Source organism: Rhinoraja longicauda, chromosome 4, assembly GCF_053455715.1.
Source record: "Rhinoraja longicauda isolate Sanriku21f chromosome 4, sRhiLon1.1, whole genome shotgun sequence".
NCBI lineage: Eukaryota > Metazoa > Chordata > Chondrichthyes > Rajiformes > Arhynchobatidae > Rhinoraja > Rhinoraja longicauda.
Genome location: NC_135956.1, coordinates 5,233,787 through 5,250,332, shown reverse-complemented (window position 1 = coordinate 5,250,332; position 16,546 = coordinate 5,233,787). Strand labels below are relative to the sequence as shown.

The 16,546-nt window shown below is 42.3% G+C and overlaps 1 protein-coding gene across 2 annotated transcripts in view; it reads right to left on the bottom strand.

Moving 5' to 3' along the window:
* The window catches only part of csmd3b (CUB and Sushi multiple domains 3b), a 1,698,079-nt gene that overhangs the window by 193,973 nt on the left and 1,487,560 nt on the right, over positions 1 to 16,546 (bottom strand). For both annotated transcript variants that reach the window (XM_078397138.1, XM_078397139.1), the window contains exons 35-38: positions 11,320 to 11,444; positions 8,967 to 9,063; positions 1,836 to 1,940; positions 818 to 936 (exon numbers count right to left, since the gene is read on the bottom strand). In XM_078397138.1, coding sequence (XP_078253264.1) covers positions 818 to 936; positions 1,836 to 1,940; positions 8,967 to 9,063; positions 11,320 to 11,444 — 446 coding nt within the window. The remainder of the gene's footprint in view (positions 1 to 817; positions 937 to 1,835; positions 1,941 to 8,966; positions 9,064 to 11,319; positions 11,445 to 16,546) is intronic.

Here is a 16,546-nt window from a genome sequence, read left to right as displayed (position 1 = left end):
GGCAGCCGCCCACATACAGCAGCTTATCGCCGAACCCTATCATTGTCAAGGTCCTAATAGTCACTTATCACTGAACCACATGATCCAGAGATTTCCATGAGCTATATTGCCAAGCAACACTCATAAGAATCAAAGGTAGAACTGCAGTGCTTTGAGTAGGTGGTCCCTTCATGAGTAATTGGGGAAGGGCAATGAATACTGGCATTTCCAGTGACGCCCAAGACCATGAGTAAATAGCATGTCAAATGTCATGGCGAGGTTCGGTCCGTTTTTAGTTATTCTCAGTTTTAGAGATAAGCACAGAAACAGGCCCTTCGGCCCATCGAGTTCATACCGACCAGCGATTCCCCGCACATTAACACTATGCAACACACACTGGGGACAATTTTACATTTATACCAAGCCAATTAACCTACAAACGTGTACGTCTTTAGAGTGTGGGAAGAAACCGGAGATCTCGGAGAAAATGCACGTGGACACGGGGAGAATGTACAAACTCTGTACAGACAGCATCCGTAGTCAGGATCGAACCCGGGTCTCCGGCGCTGCAAGGCAGCGACTCTACCGCTGCGCCCTGTAAACTGTTAACTGTTAACAGTTAAATATCATTAAGATTTGCTTTAAAACCAGGACAATTAATATAACGTTGGGTTAAAATCAAGTGGGGATGGAATAATGATTCTTCTCTGGATATCATTCTATGTTCCCCGTTTAAGAGTTTGAAATATTGCATGCATATATCAATGAAGCTTTCACTTTTCCACTGAAGCTTTGTAAAATTAGTCCTGATTTGTTTGATACAATACCAATTCCTTACCTGGAGTGAGTATCCTTGTTCACAGTGAAATGATATAACATCTCCAACCAAAAATCTATCCCCATTCTTAATTCCATTGCTGGGGATAAGTGGCTCAGGGCAGGAGTCCAATCCAATTGCTGCAAAAACATACTCATTGTCGTCACTCATACTTAAAATTGCACATTCTATTTAAAGAGCCATGATTATTGAAAATTGATGCTTTCTGTAAGAAGTCATGACCACCTTTTCTTTGACCAAATAAAACAGTTTACATGGTTGTTTTTTTACAATCGTTCTTAAATAGCAAGAATAGACAGCTGAATGATAAACACCTTGATATTTCTTTGCCTTAGACAGGTTTGCCACAGCTTACAGCTGTGTTGGCACACTGGAATGTGGATCAATATGGTTATTCTTCATGCAATATTGTTAAAATTTCATTTTAATACAGTTCACCCAATATAAATGGATAGGGAAACAAAAAAGGTGGAAGGGGCAGTGCACCTTGGTGGCACATATTAATGTCATGTTCGATTTTAGCCTAATGCCATTTTTGGTTACAAGAAATCAGTAAATAAAATTGACATTGGATTAGATGAGGACCTTTGTTAAAATCAAAGGACACGGCTTGCTAACATTGGCATTGCACACAACTTTTACTATAGAAGCCCAAATATTCAATATTTCAAATATCAAGGCTTCACATGCAACTTTCTGCAGACATTTCCCTTGATTCCCAACTATCTTGCCTGTGTCCAAATTAAACATTGGTTCCTGAATTTCCAAGAGAAACTGCTGAGGAGGTCAAACGAGTATTACCAGACAGGGAAAAAACAGAGACAAAATCAAAGATAATCCCAATCACTGTAGGTCAAATCACCAAACAACAGCTGAGCGGCAGATTCTGCAAACAGTATATTGTAATTATCAGAAGTAATAACATAAGGATCAGAACCTTATTGAGGGAGGAAAATAGATGATAAGCAAAGATGAAACTATCAGAAATGATGAACAGAGTGAACCATCACTACTTTACCTGTATACTCTAGGTTAAAGCCAGCAGCTGAAATACTGATGTCCGACTGAAAGTTTAGGTACAGATTATTAGATGTGCTGTTGAGGAGCGCTGGTATTGTTGTCCCTGAGGATGAAATAAAATTAACAATACGTTAGTTGAAAAGTTCCTTGGTTTCTTTGCAACCAGTCTTTGTTCACCATTTTGTTTTCATTCCACTCTCTTCTTTTGTTTTTATCAATGATCCTCTTTCAAGAGTAAGCATGATCTCAACAGCAAATGGAAAATAGTCCTTGACATGCATCCAAACACACAAGTCATCTGGACGCTGTGAATATTATAAATCCCTTTACAGCTTTTTATTCATGCTTTCATTTCCAGCACTTTTGCTGTGAACTGACCTCGGTAAATGTCCCTTCAGATATCATCAATGATGTTGGACAATAAGGAGAGAACTGACCACTTGGAAAATTTTGCAAGGAACAGGTTATGAAGGAGCAGGTTATTATGAAGGAACAGGTTATTTTTCTATTCGATCCAACATGGATAGACTAGAGACTACTGAGAAAATGCTCACGTGTTTTCCACATGAATTCAAACTTATCACTTTTGTTGATCAGAGCTTCATGTTTATTTTTAATTCATGGAAATCCATGAATTACACCTCCCAGCAAATGTATTCATTTTTGCTCACACTTAATTCACAGAGGTATTCATACTGTTATTCTGGTAGAAGAACTAAACCTGGACCATATTCGAGCTTATACCTTCTTGTCTCAGGTGCTGTGGAATTTGCCCTGGAATACAAGGCGAAATGGGCGATAGATAAACTGTTTATGGCCCAGTTAATTTTTTTCCAACACAGAAACTGGCTGGCATTTTAACAGTACCCATTTTCCCCAGTTTCACCATGGCACTCCTGCTCCCCTTTCCAATGGAGCTTAATTAGTGGAGGTGTGAGCTTAATTAGTGGACGCACATCAACAAAGTCCAAATTCTCTCGAAGCTGGGCTGGCACTCAGTCAATTATGTTGGGCAGGCAAAAATCAGTGAATCATTCTGATAGCTTTTTTTCATAGTGGCTGAAAAAATGACATCCTTGCCCTGAGAAAGACTTACTTCCTCAGAAGCAGCAACCGCTAGAATCTGGTGGACTTTAGTTATCAAGGACAAGATTTATTCCATGGTGAAATATCTTAATGGCACTCACTAACAAAGCTTTCCTGGATTCCCTTAGGATGGCACGCACAGTGGTGCAGCGGTAGAGTTGCTGCCTTACTGTGCCAGAGACCTGGGTTCAATCCTGACTATGGGATGCTGTCTGTATAACGTTTGTAGGATTTTTCCTGTGACCGTATGGGTTTTCTCCAGATTGCTCCTGTTTCCTTCCAAATTTCAAAGATTTGCAGGTTTATTGGTCAATGGGCTTCTGTAAATTGTCCTTAGTGTGTTGGATAGAAATAACGTATCGGGACCGCTGGTCGGCGCGGACTCGGTAAACAAAGTAAATAGAAACATAGAAACATAGAAAATAGGTGCAGGAGTAGGCCATTCGGCCCTTCGAGCCTGCACCGCCATTCAATATGATCATGGCTGATCATCCAACTCAGTATCCTGTACCTGCCTTCTCTCCATACCCCCTGATCCCTTTAGCCACAAGGGCAACATCTAACTCCCTCTTAAATATGGACAATGAACTGGCCTCAACTACCTTCTGTCGCAGAGAATTCCACAGATTCAACACTCTCTGTGTGAAAAAATACTTTCTCATCTCGGTCATAAAAGACTTCCCCCTTATCCTTAAACTGTGACCCCTTGTTCTGGACTTCCCCTGCATCTAGCCTGTCCAACCCCTTAAGAATTTTGTACGTTTCTATAAGATCCCCCCTTAATCTGCTAAATTCCAGCGAGTACAAGCCAAGTCTATCCAGTACAAGCCGAGTCCATCCAGCTTGTACCTTGAGAGGGCATTCTGAATTATACCTTATGTGCCTTGTTGAATGATTTTGTCACAACCAATGTTTAAGCCTTTCATGGGAACATGTCAAATCGAACCTAAAGACCACAACGGCGGACCAGGCGGACAAAGTTATCTTGAACTCAACGGCTGTGAAGGCGGATGAAGGCTGCAACAGATCTATCAGCTCCAACCGTCTTGGTTCCTTTGCCATTGAAATCAGTTGATTGATTTGTGAAGGACCGTGTGCTTCTTGGGGTGCAACATCAAGTACACGTTAAACAAACACATGCACTGGTGTCTTCGTTCTGACATCAGAACGTAGACCATCATCCTCGACCTCGAGGGATAGCCATGACGATCAAACGGCTTGGACAATTGACCCTCTTTTGTTGGAAGGTAATTCCCCACAAGAAAAATAGCAACTTTTCTTTAAACCCTCCATCCTTAGCACATAAACCTGATTCATTTTTCAAGTGAATTTATCCATGGTCATATCATACAGTGGTTACCCCTGAAGATGACTACACCAACTGACATCCTTTGGAAAATTTCATGTTTTTCAAGGTTCATAGAAAAACAAAAGTTTTTCCTGTTGCCCAGAGGTCAAAAGGGCATTCTGAATTACACCTTGCAGCAAATGGCTTTAGATTCAAACTTAGTTTTGAACAAGGTGCTCTACTTTCTCGCTTTAATATTCCAAATCTCCAAAGACTGCCATTTAGCTTGCCCTATTGATGGGCTGGTTGCTCTACATGCCAGGAGGCATAATAGGCAGTAAAGATAAAGATTGATGGGCTAGATTGTCCTGAACCTGGCCAGTTGCCTGGACTCACTGCCCAGAGTCTCTTTGTCCAAATGCAAATGGCTGAATTAACCATTATAAGAGGACTGGACAAGCTACAAGCTAGTTCCCAATGTTGGGGGAGTCCAGAACCAGCGACCACAGTCTAAGAATATACGGAAGGCCATTTAAAACTGAGATGAATAAAAATCTTTTACACCCAGAAAGTTGTGAATTTGTGGAATTCTCTGCCACAGAGGGCAGTGGAGGCCGATTCACTGGGTGGATTTAAGAGAGAGTTAGATAGAGCTCTAGGGGCTAGTGGAATCAAGGGCTATGGGGAGAAGGCAGGCACGGGTTACTGATTGTGGATGGTCAGCCATGACCACAATGAATTCTCTAAAGTACCAGCATAGAAGTGTGCGTGGTTTCAGTGTCCTCTACTTTAGTTTAGTTTAGAGACACGGTGCGGAAACAGGCCCTGATTTTGGATGATCAGCCATGATCATATTGAATGGCGGAGCTGGCTCGAAGGGCCGGAATGCCCTATTCCTGCACCTATTTTCTATGTTTCAGTTTCTATCTACATATACGGGGGGGGGTGCGTGTGCGTGTGCGTGTGCCTGTGCGTGTGCGTGTGCGTATGCGTGTGCGTGTGCGTGTGCGTGTGCGTGTGTATAATATATCACATATTGTGGCGCGTCAAAAAAGCTCGATATACAGGCGAGGAGCCGGGTATTTTGGGAGCGATGTGTTTAATGGGTTCTCTGGATCTGTCGAGTCTAACAGAGAGCGATCACGCCTAAAACCCCGTCCTTTATACCCGTAGCTAAGGGCCGCCCCCCTGGACCGGTCCATTCCCGTGCCGAGGGGTCGGTAGCGGTATGGCCCGACCCTTGGGAGCTGCCACAATATAATATATTACAAACAGCAGAGGTCCCAGCATTGATCCCTACAGACCTCCACTGGTCGCATACATCCAGCCTGAACAGTGCCCTTGCACCACATCCCTGTATCTTCTATTAGTAAGCCACATCCACATCCATATGACCATGTCACGTGATTTCCGTGCAGTTAAAAAAGCCTAGTGTTGTTATCTTTAGACTTTAGAATTTTGACTTTAGAGGAACAGCGGAGAAAGAGGCCCTTCGTCTCGCCGAGTTCACACTGACCGGTGATCACCCCACATACCAGCACCCTCCTGCACACTAGCGACAATTTACAATTTTCAACAAACCCAATTAACCTGCAAACCTGCATGTCTTTGGAGTGTCGGAGGAAACCAGAACACCCAGAGAAAACCCACACCGTCACAGGGAGAACGTACAAACTCCATATAGGCAGCAGCCATAGTCAGGATGGAAGCCGGGTTTCTGGCGCTGTGAGGCAGCAACTCTACTGCTGTGCCAGCGTGCCTTCCTCTGGTGGCTCAGGTATCCTATTTATTTACCCGACACTCGGCATTTCATTACTCGCTCATTATTCCCCATTCTGAGGGACGTTGCTATGTGTGGAATAACTGCAACGTTTACTTTATAGCAGGAATGACGACACTTCCAGTTACGTTTGATTTAGACCAGCACTGACACCCCTCAGCGCACACCAGAGTTGAACTCCTGGGCTCTGTGGACATCTTCAACATCAAGAAGGTAAATGCAAAGTGGCACTGTCATACTTCATTTGTTTCCACCTGAACCATGTGCAGTGAATGCTCAGAGAGCCAGAGTTATACAGCACAGAAAAACAGGCCCTTCATCCCACCAGGTCTATGCCGACCCATCCATACTAATCCCATTTATCCTTACTTGGTCTGCAGCCATCAATGCCCTGATGATTCAAATGTTTGTCCAGTTAATTTTTAAATGTTGTCAGAGTATTTGTCTCCATCAGCGTCTTTGGCAATCCAGGTCAGTGATTCCACTGTAACTTATTTTGCTCTAAGGAAAACAAACTCTGTCTCTCCTCATAACTGAAATGCTCCATCACAGGCAACATTGATAAATCACTTCTGCATCCACCCCAGTGTGTTCACATCCTTCCGACATTGTGGCAACCAAACATCCATGGACAATACTCCGACCAAAACTGTGCAAGTAGACATTGACATAGGTGCAGGAGGCCATTTGGCCCTTCGAGCCAGCACTGCCATTCATTGTGATCATGGTTGATCATCCACAATCAGTAACCCGTGCCTGCCTTCTCCCTATATCCCTCGAGTCCGCTAGCCCCAAGAGCTCTATCTAACTCAAAGTATACCATGACCTCCATTCTCTTGTGTTCTATGCCTCAGCTAATCAAGGGACGTATCCTGTATGCTTTCTTCAATGCCTTCTTTATCTGTGCTTCCATGCACAGGCATTTTTGGCCTTACACACTAATATCTCCTTGTTCCTCAATACTTCCATCAACCTACCATTTTAGACCACACAAAATGCATCACCTTAAACTTAGCAGAATTAAAGTCCCATCTGTTATTGCTCTGACTAAATTACCAGCCGATCAATATTGTTCTGGAACCCAAGACTACTGCCCTCTTTGATACACACTATCTTTGGGATACACTTGACCGCTCCCGCTTCAGTGCACCAACCATATCCATGACCCCTAAACCAACTGATCTTCATGCTTTTAAAGAAACATTTGCACTTCAAGAAACCAGTCCAGACGTCTCTTTTTCACTCCTGAGACTGAAGAATTGGAGGTCCATACATTGCCTTGTACTTGTGTAACAGCTATTACTCATTATGTAGGAAGGAGCTGCAGATGCTGGATTAAACCGATGATAGACACAAAAAGCTGGAGTAACTCAGCGGGACAGGCAGCATCTCGGGAGAGAAGGCAGCATCTTCTTCAGACTCTTTGCCAGATACTCACTGTCAGATACTACTACTCATTTCCTGATACCACAGGAAACTAAAAAGCTTAAGTTGTGACTGACTGAACACAGTCTTGCTATCTCGTCATCATTCATATTGTTGTAGGCAGGCATTGGGAATGAGGACGACTGTAAAATGGCAGTGATTTAAAGGAACCAGCGCTTTGTACCAATCTATCACAGAACTGAGGTCAATGAATCTTCTAGACTGAGATCCATGGTAGCCCCTTGGAATTTTGCCATCCATATTCGCCCAAAACAGAAATCAAACGGAGGTTTATATCTGTAATATACCCTCACTAACGATTTCTGGGGATCACTTTGGTGGCACGGTGGCGCAGTGGTAGAGTTGCTGCACTAGAGACCTGGGCTTGATCCTGGGTGCTGTCTGTATGAAGTTTGTATGTTCTCCCGTGACCTGCATGGGTTTTCTCCGCGTGCTCCAGTTTCCTCCCACACTCCAAAGACGTGCAGGTGTGCAGGCTAATTGGCTTGGTAACATTGTAAATTTTCCCTAGTGTGTGTAGGATAGTGTTAATGTGCGGGGATCGCTGGTCGGTGTGGACTTGGTGGGCTGGAGGGTCGGTTTCCACGCTGTATCTCGAAACTAAATTATACTAAACTTCATGTGCCATAAGAATTTCCTGATAAAGGTCTATTATGTTTCTATTTGTCCATCTCTTAATAAATCTGCTACCAGAGATAAGTTACAAATTTGTTAGCTGCATGGTGCTTCACTAGTCAGTCGTGTTAATGCCAGGATGAATCGGAATTAATTATGCAAAGGCGAAGATGAGTAATCTGTGGGAAATGTTGAGAATAGCCTTAAATTAGTAATTTGCAGTAACTGGAGGGGCAACTTTGACATTATCGTGCAATGTACTATTTCACAAGCATCTGCTAAAAAAATCATTTTAATGCAGATTCACGAATTTACACGCCCTTAAGAAGATTTCTCGGTATGTCGATGAGATTAGCAGACCCCAGTATAGTCAAAGCCAGGCATATTGCACAATAAATTTATTAGCCTTTGGACCTTCAAATTATGTTTTTTTCGAACACGTGAACCCCAAAAAGAATAAGTGGGTTAAGTCATCTGCAAAGTGCATTGTAATGTGCATTCATGTGTTTTTGTTGCATCATTTGAACAGAGACGTAAACTAATGCTATCAAATCTAAAATACATATTATATACTGTAATATATGAACTAATAAAGACTTCTATCCACAGAAGCACAAAATAAGCACAAACTAGAAAGCTTAGTTCTTCTTGGTGAGATAATCAGAAATAGATTACATTTTTGAAAGAAAAATATGAATCTTAACTGTGAAGAATGAAAACTGACAGATTTGGTTACCTAATCTAAGGTACAATCAGTCAATATAAATTATATTACTGCAGTTTTGATAATCCTTTACTCGCTGATACTTCTTGATTACCGCATATTGTGTTATGCAAGTAACAATGCACTAATGAAAAGAGTGGGTGGCATTTTAAATAAATTTCATATATATTTGTCTTATTCATATTCTGACCTGAAAAACTGCCTAGCCTTGGAGCATTAGTGTCGATTCCATCAAAGAAATCCAGTGAGTCCCAGTTATGTTCTGTTGCAAAGCTTAGTACCTGTACCTGAAAGGGGTAAATACATTCTTTTAGAAAAATACAGCACATTGAAAGTATACATTTCAATCCAAATCCTTGATATACAAAGTTAAAAATTGGTATAATAAAAAACCTTTACAATTTATTGAAAATGTCACAACATTAAATATACGATGCAGTTGAAAACAAAACCCACATGGATGATGCAAAACTTATAGCAGCAAAAAAAAAGGGTTGTTTATTCTATGATCAGAATCAGAATCAGAATTACCTTTATTTGTCATCCAAAAAACAAGTCTTTTGGACGAGATTTCGTCACCCACAGTCCAACAATAAGAGCAATAAAATAAGCAATTACACAACCACAACCAACACAACAACAAAAAAAAAGAAACATCCATCACAGTGAGTCTCCTCCAGTCCCCTCCTCACTGTGATGGAAGGCCAGATTGTCATTTCTCTTCCCCTGCCGTCTTCTCCCGCGGTCAGGTTAAGAACTCAATACTACAGAAAGACTGGAGGATTATAGAAAGTGTCGGAGTGAAATTTAAAAAGAGGAAATTAAGACAAAGAAGATACATTGAAAAGATCTTGACTGGTAAAGTCAATGAAAACTCAAAGATGAGCAATTCACCTTTGAAACAGAAGAAGATAAGAAAGGCAGAAAACGTAAGTAAAGTTCTGAATGAACACCTTGCATCCATCTTCATTGAAGAGGGAAATGTTCTAGGCATTGAGATTGAGGAGGAAGAATGGAAAGGGTTGGGAATGATAAATACACACAGGGAGACACGTGCATAAATCAATGGATGTGGATAAAACTGAATCCAGACTGATCATAGAAGCAAATAGCACAGATTTTGATTATCATCTTCCAATGTTCCGTGGTGGGTCAGTGGTGGAGAGAGCTAGCAGCTACAAATTCCTCGGCATCCCTGGGTTCAGCACATAGATGCAATCTCAAAGCGGATGCACCAGTACTTATACTTACGTAGAAAGTTTAAAGAGCTTCAGCATGCTACAGAATACTCGTACAAACGTCTGCAATTGAACTGTAGAAAGTATCTGGACTGGTTGCATCATGGCCTGGAATGGCAACTCCAATGCAAAGGAATGCAGAGGCATTTTTGCTCAGTCTATTTTTTATTTCTACTGTGTTGCAGAATGTATGTTTAATGTATAATTCATGTATAATTTATGTTTGTGTGTGTTGGCTGAGCCTATGTGTCTGTGATTGTTCTGCAAACAACATTTTAATTGTTCCGATATATCAATCTACTTCTAGATACATTTGAATGCCCAGGAGCCAAGAAGATTGCAGAAAGTGGCGATCACTGCCTGGTCCATCACGGGTTCTCACCTCCTCCACCATTAAAGGGATTTACAGGAGTCACTGCCTCAAAAAGGCCGCCAGCATCATCAGAGACCCACACCACCCTGGCCACACACTCATCTCACCCCTGCCATCGGGAAGAAGGTACAGGAGCCTGAAAACTGTAACGTCCAGGTTCAGGAACAGCTTCTTCCCCACAGCCATCAGGCTATTAAACACTACAACCTCAAATAAGCTCCAAACTACATGGACTTGGGGGCATAGGTTTTGTCTTTTTGCACTATTGTTTATTTGTTTGTTTTTTGTTTGTTTTATGTGTGTGTGTGTGTGTGTGTGTGTGTGTGTGTGTGTGTGTGTGTGTGTGTGTGTGTGTGTGTGTGTGTGTGTGTGTGTGTGTGTGTGTGTGTGTGTGTGTGTGTGCGCGTGCCTGTGTGTGTGTGTGTGTGTGTGTGTGTGTGTGTGTGTGTGTGTGTGTGTGTGTGTGTGTGTGTGTGTGTGTGTGTGTGTGTGTGTGTGTGTGTGTGTGCGCGTGCCTGTGAGCGTGCGTGTGTGTATATATGTGTAAAAACTATATAAATGTGTGTGTGTGAATGATTGTGTGTGCTTAATGAATGCTGGAGTTTGTGGGATGCATGGGAAAGTAAAAGTTAGCTTAAAAATTGGGAGAACTGTATGAAAACAAAAGGAAACGATCAAGAGGAACTTCAGGTACTGGGGTGCTGTATGCTTCATCTGTCTTCATGGATGATACCAGACCTCTGACTATGTCCAGCATTTTGAATTCATTTAATATTTCCAGCATCCTCATTTTGCTTGAGTATGAGTTCATGAGCTCAAAGCAGTGCTTTCATCTTCCATCAGTACTTGTGCAAACCAAACCAAAATGGAAGCAAATGCCTCAAATCTTAACAATGGGATGAGATAAAAGTAAATAGAAAGAACATCCTTACTTGTACGCCCGCACCTTCGGGCACTGTGATTTTCCAGATGCAGTTCAAATTGTTGTCATATGGCTCAGGATAACTCGGGGACAGAATGTTCCCTCTGCGTTTAGTTAAAATTCCACCACAGGGCACTGAAAGAAAATGGAAACAGAGCAACTAAAGAGAGATGCCTCAGAGTAATATTGCCGTGCCCGAGAAGAGGAAAGGCATGATGCTACTTGACAGCAGCTTATTGAGGATTTATTAAAAGAACAATAAATATTCAAACAATTTTACTATCTTGAGAGATGCCACTAACATTTGCACATCTGTGATGTATTCTCCTTGGATAGTTCTGAGCATATCATAAACAGAAAGAGCAGTTATATGATGCTGCTAGAAATCGGCAATCAAAAAACTTACCCTTTCATAAAAGTTTTAAATGCTTTAACGACACCCTGGAAAAGGGTCTATTTATTGATTGTAGTTTAACAGGCATTTGTAGCAAATAGGAATAAATGCTGGAGCCTCAGCTCACATCTGCCATCTTATCACTGACCAGTGTATGCAAAGGAAATTTTAGGGCAGGTTCCCATTGATAATGTGCTGAAATTTATACATATTCCTGCAATAGGATTTTGCACAAGTATGATTCAAAAGAATTAAAATAATTTGCGTCCTTAAAACAGTTTCTGGATGAATTGTATAATAATAGTTTTGAAACATAGTTCAATTTTATTCAATTCAATTTTTTTTAAATTGCAAACAAAAGATTTAAAGGCTCTTTCCCTGCTGATCTGGAGATTAAAGTCTTACTATGCACAGGATGCCCCCCAGAGTTCATCTTTGCTATGCTTAAGAATCAAGAATTAAGAATCTTATTCCAGAACCAGGGGTCACACCTTAAGGATAAGGGGGAAGTCTTTTAGGACCGAGATGAGAAAACATTTCTTCACACAGAGAGTGGTGAGTCTGTGGAATTCTCTGCCACAGAAGGTAGTTGAGGCCAGTTCATTGGCTATATTTAAGAGGGAGTTAGATGTGGCCCTTGTGGCTAAAGGGATCAGGGGGTATGGAGAGAAGGCAGGTACAGGATACTGAGCTGGATGATCCAGGGCCGTCTTAACGCATGGGCCTGATGGGCACTTGCCCGGGGGCCCACGAGCATAGGGGCCCCATGCTGATCTGTGTATGTTAAGTGACTTGCAATAAATAAATACTACTTTAAAAATGTAGGTTCAATAAGTGCTTTTTTCGCAACATTTTCAGTCACTAAGTGCTTCTCACAGCGATCTGTAAGTGCTTTTCGCAACAATGTAGTCCATCGCTGTGCTAAGTGCTTTTCGGTAAGTGCTTTTCGCCGGCACGACAGGGGGGGGCTGGTAGGGAAAGGGGGGTGGGGGAGAGTAACGGTAGGGGCCCCAGTACACTGCTTTGCCCGGGGGCCCATAATGCTGTAAAAACGGCCCTGGGATGATCAGCCATGATCATATTGAATGGCGGTGCAGGCTCGAAGGGCCGAATGGCCTACTCCTGCACCTATTTTCTATGTTTCTATGTTCCTATATATTTTCAAAGATTGTGCAGCGGTATTGCAAATTATCAACCAACTCTGTTGAGAGATGTCATCTGCTCTCTCTGTCGAGAGAGCTTAGTTTACCCTAAACTTTCTAAACTTTCTTCTCCCAGGCAATATTTCCAATCCAACAATAAAAAAAATAATGTCTGTTCCCTTCTTTAAACCCTACCATCTGAACCCATCAAAACAATAACAGTCACAAAATAACATTTCACAATCCAGAAAATGCAATGGCCCCATTTTCACTCTCGTTTCGACATTTAGAAAACCACTGCTGTTTTCTGTTGTATTTTCTACTTTTTTCCATTTATGTCTCCTTTATTCTCTTAACTTTTCCTCGACTTAATTTCCTCAACCTAATTCGGTGCAGAATTTTCAGATCTATCCTTTTGAAAACCGTTTCCTTTACTAAATGCTTTCCCGCTTCATCCATTTGTTCAATCCCAATCACCACAATGCAAAGAGTCAATTGCAGCTATTGAAAGAATACAGAAGAGATTAATCAGAGCAATTGAAAAGATGAAGGGAGGAATTATGCAAATTGCACATTTTCCCCATGATAAAAACTTAGAGAAACCACAACCATGCTGTGTTTAGGATTCTGAAGGGACACGATAACAATGCCAAAATAAACTGTTTCACCTTGTCCAGAACCAAAGGGCACAGTGGAAGTTTAAGAGGGGCAACTATAAAACTAATCTATCAACATAAAATCCCAGTTGTAGTTTGAAGCTAGCCGTGTTGGGAGAGGTTATGCTGAACTGTGTGTGGGAATCCTAGAAATTTGCTGGAAAGACTGGACCAAGCAATTTCAATTTGATTGTTCCAGCTAATCATTCTAATAATCAGTCCGAAGAAGGATCTCGACCCGAAACGTCACCAATTCCTTCTCTCCTAGATGCTGCCTGACCTGTTGAGTTACTCCAGCATTTTGTGATACCTTCCAGCTAATTATGATTTCCAGGCTTTGAGTCCCCAGCTGCATGACAATAGATAATAGACAATAGACAATAGGTGCAGGAGGAGGCCATTCGGCCCTTCGAGCCAGCACCACCATTCAATGTGATCATGGCTGATCATTCTCAATCAGTACCACGTTCCTGCCTTCTCCCCATACCCCCTGACTCCGCTATCCTTAAGAGTATCTAGCTCACTCTTGAAAGCATTCAGAGAATTGGCCTCCACTGCCTTCTGAGGCAGAGAATTCCACAGATTTATAACTCTCTAACTGAAAAGGTTTTTCCTCATCTCCGTTCTAAATGGCTTACCCCTTATTCTTAAACTGTGGCCCCTGGTTCTGGACTCCCCCAACATTGGGAACAAGTTTCCTGCTTCTCACGTGTACAACCCCTTAATAATCTTATATGTTTCAATAAGATCCCCTCTCATCCTTCTAAATTCCAGAGTATACAAGCCTAGCTAGTCATTCCAGTCTTTCAACATATGACAGTCCCGCCATTCCAGGAATTAACCTACGCTGCACGCCCTCAATAGCAAGAATATCCTTCCTCAAGGTTGGAGACCAAAACTGCACACAGTACTCCAGGTGCGGTCTCACTAGGGCCCTGTACAACTGCAGAAGGACCTCTTTGCTCCTGTACTCAACTCCTCTTGTTATGAAGGCCAACATTCCATTAGCTTTCTTCACTGCCTGCTGTACCTGCATGCTTCCTTGCAGTGACTGATGCACTAAGACACCCAGATCTCGTTGTACGTCCCCTTTTCCTAACTTGACACCATTCAGATAATAATCTGCCTTCCTATTCCTACCACCAAAGTGGATAACCTCACACTTATCCACATTAAACTGCATCTGCCATGCATCCGCCCACTCACACAACCTGTCTAAGTCACCCTGCAACCTCATAGCATCTTCCTCACAGTTCACACTGCCACCCAGCTTTGTGTCATCTGCAAATTTGCTAATGTTACTTTTAATCCCTTCATCCAAGTCATTAATGTATATTGTAAATAGCTGCGGTCCCAGCACCGAGCCTTGCGGTACCCCACTAGTCACTGCCTGCCATTCTGAAAGGGACCCATTTATCCCCACTCTTTGCTTTCTGTCTACCAACCAATTTTCTATCCATGTCGGTACCCTACCCCCAATACCATGCGCTCTAATTTTGCCCACTAATCTCCTTTGTGGGACCTTGTCGAAGGCTTTCTGAAAGTCAATGTTCACCACATCCACCGGCTCTCCCCTGTCCATTTTCCTAGTTACATCCTCAAAAAATTCCAGAAGATTAGTCAAGCATGATTTCCCCTTCGTAAATCCATGTTGACTCGGAACGATCCTGTTACTGCTATCCAAATGCTCCGCAATTTTGTCTTCTATAATTGACCAGCATCTTCCCCACGACCGATGTCAGACTAACTAACCTATAATTTCCTGTTTTCTCTTTCCCTCCTTTCTTAAAAAGTGGGATAACATTATCAACCCTTCAATCCACAGGAACTGACCCTGAATCTATAGAACATTGGAAAATGATCACCAATGCGTCCACAATTTCTAGCGCCACCTCCTTAAGTACCCTGGGATGCAGATCATCAGGCCCTGGGGATTTATCAGCCTTCAGTCCCATCAGTCTACCCAACACCATTTCCTGCCTAATGTCAATTTCCTTCAGTTCCTCCATCACCCTAGGATCTCTGGCCACTAGAACATCTGGGAGATTGTTTGTATCTTCCTTAGTGAAGACAGATCCAAAGTACTGGTTCAACTCGTCTGCCATTTCCTTGTTCCCCATAATGAATTCCCCTGCTTCTGTCTTTAAGGGACCCACATTTGCCTTAACTATTTTTTTCCTCTTCACGTACCTAAAGAAGCTTTTACTATCCTCCTTTATATTATTGGCTAGCTTACCCTCGTACCTCATCTTTTCTCCCCGTATTGCCTTTTTAGTTATCTTCTGTTGCTCTTTAAAAGAGTCCCAATCCTCTGGCTTCCCGCTCTTCTTTGCTATGTTATACTTCTTCGCTTTTATTTTTATGCTGTCCTTGACTTCCCTTGTCAGCCACGGGTGCCTCTTACACCCCTTAGAATCCTTCCCCCTCTTTGGGATGAATTGATCCTGCAACTTCTGTATTATTCCCAGGAATACCTGCCATTGCTGTTCCACAGTCTTCCCTGCTAGGGCCTCCTTCCAGTCAAATCTGGCCAGCTCCTGCCTCATGCCTCTGTAATCCCCTTTGCTATTCTGTAATACTGACACTTCCAATTTTCCCTTCTCCCTCTCAATTTGTAGATTAAAACTAATCATATTGTGGTCACTGCCTCCTAATGGCTCATTTACCTCTAGTCCCCTTATCAAATCAGGTTCATAGAAACATAGAAACATAGCTTCGAGCCTGAACTGCCATTCAATATGATCATGGCTGATCATCCAGCTCAGTAACCTGTACCTGCCTTCTCTCCATACCCCCTAATCCCTTTAGCAAAAAGGGCCACATCTAACTCCCTCTTAAATATAGCCAATGAACTGGCCTCAAATACCTTCTGTGGCAGAGAATTCCACAGACTCACCACTCTCTGTGTGAAGAAATGTTTTCTCATCTCGGTCCTAAAAGACTTCCCCCTTATCCTTAAGCTGTGACCCCTGGTTCTGGACTCCCCCAACATCGGGAACAATCTTCCCGCATCTAGCCTCTCCAACCCCTTAAGAATTTTATATG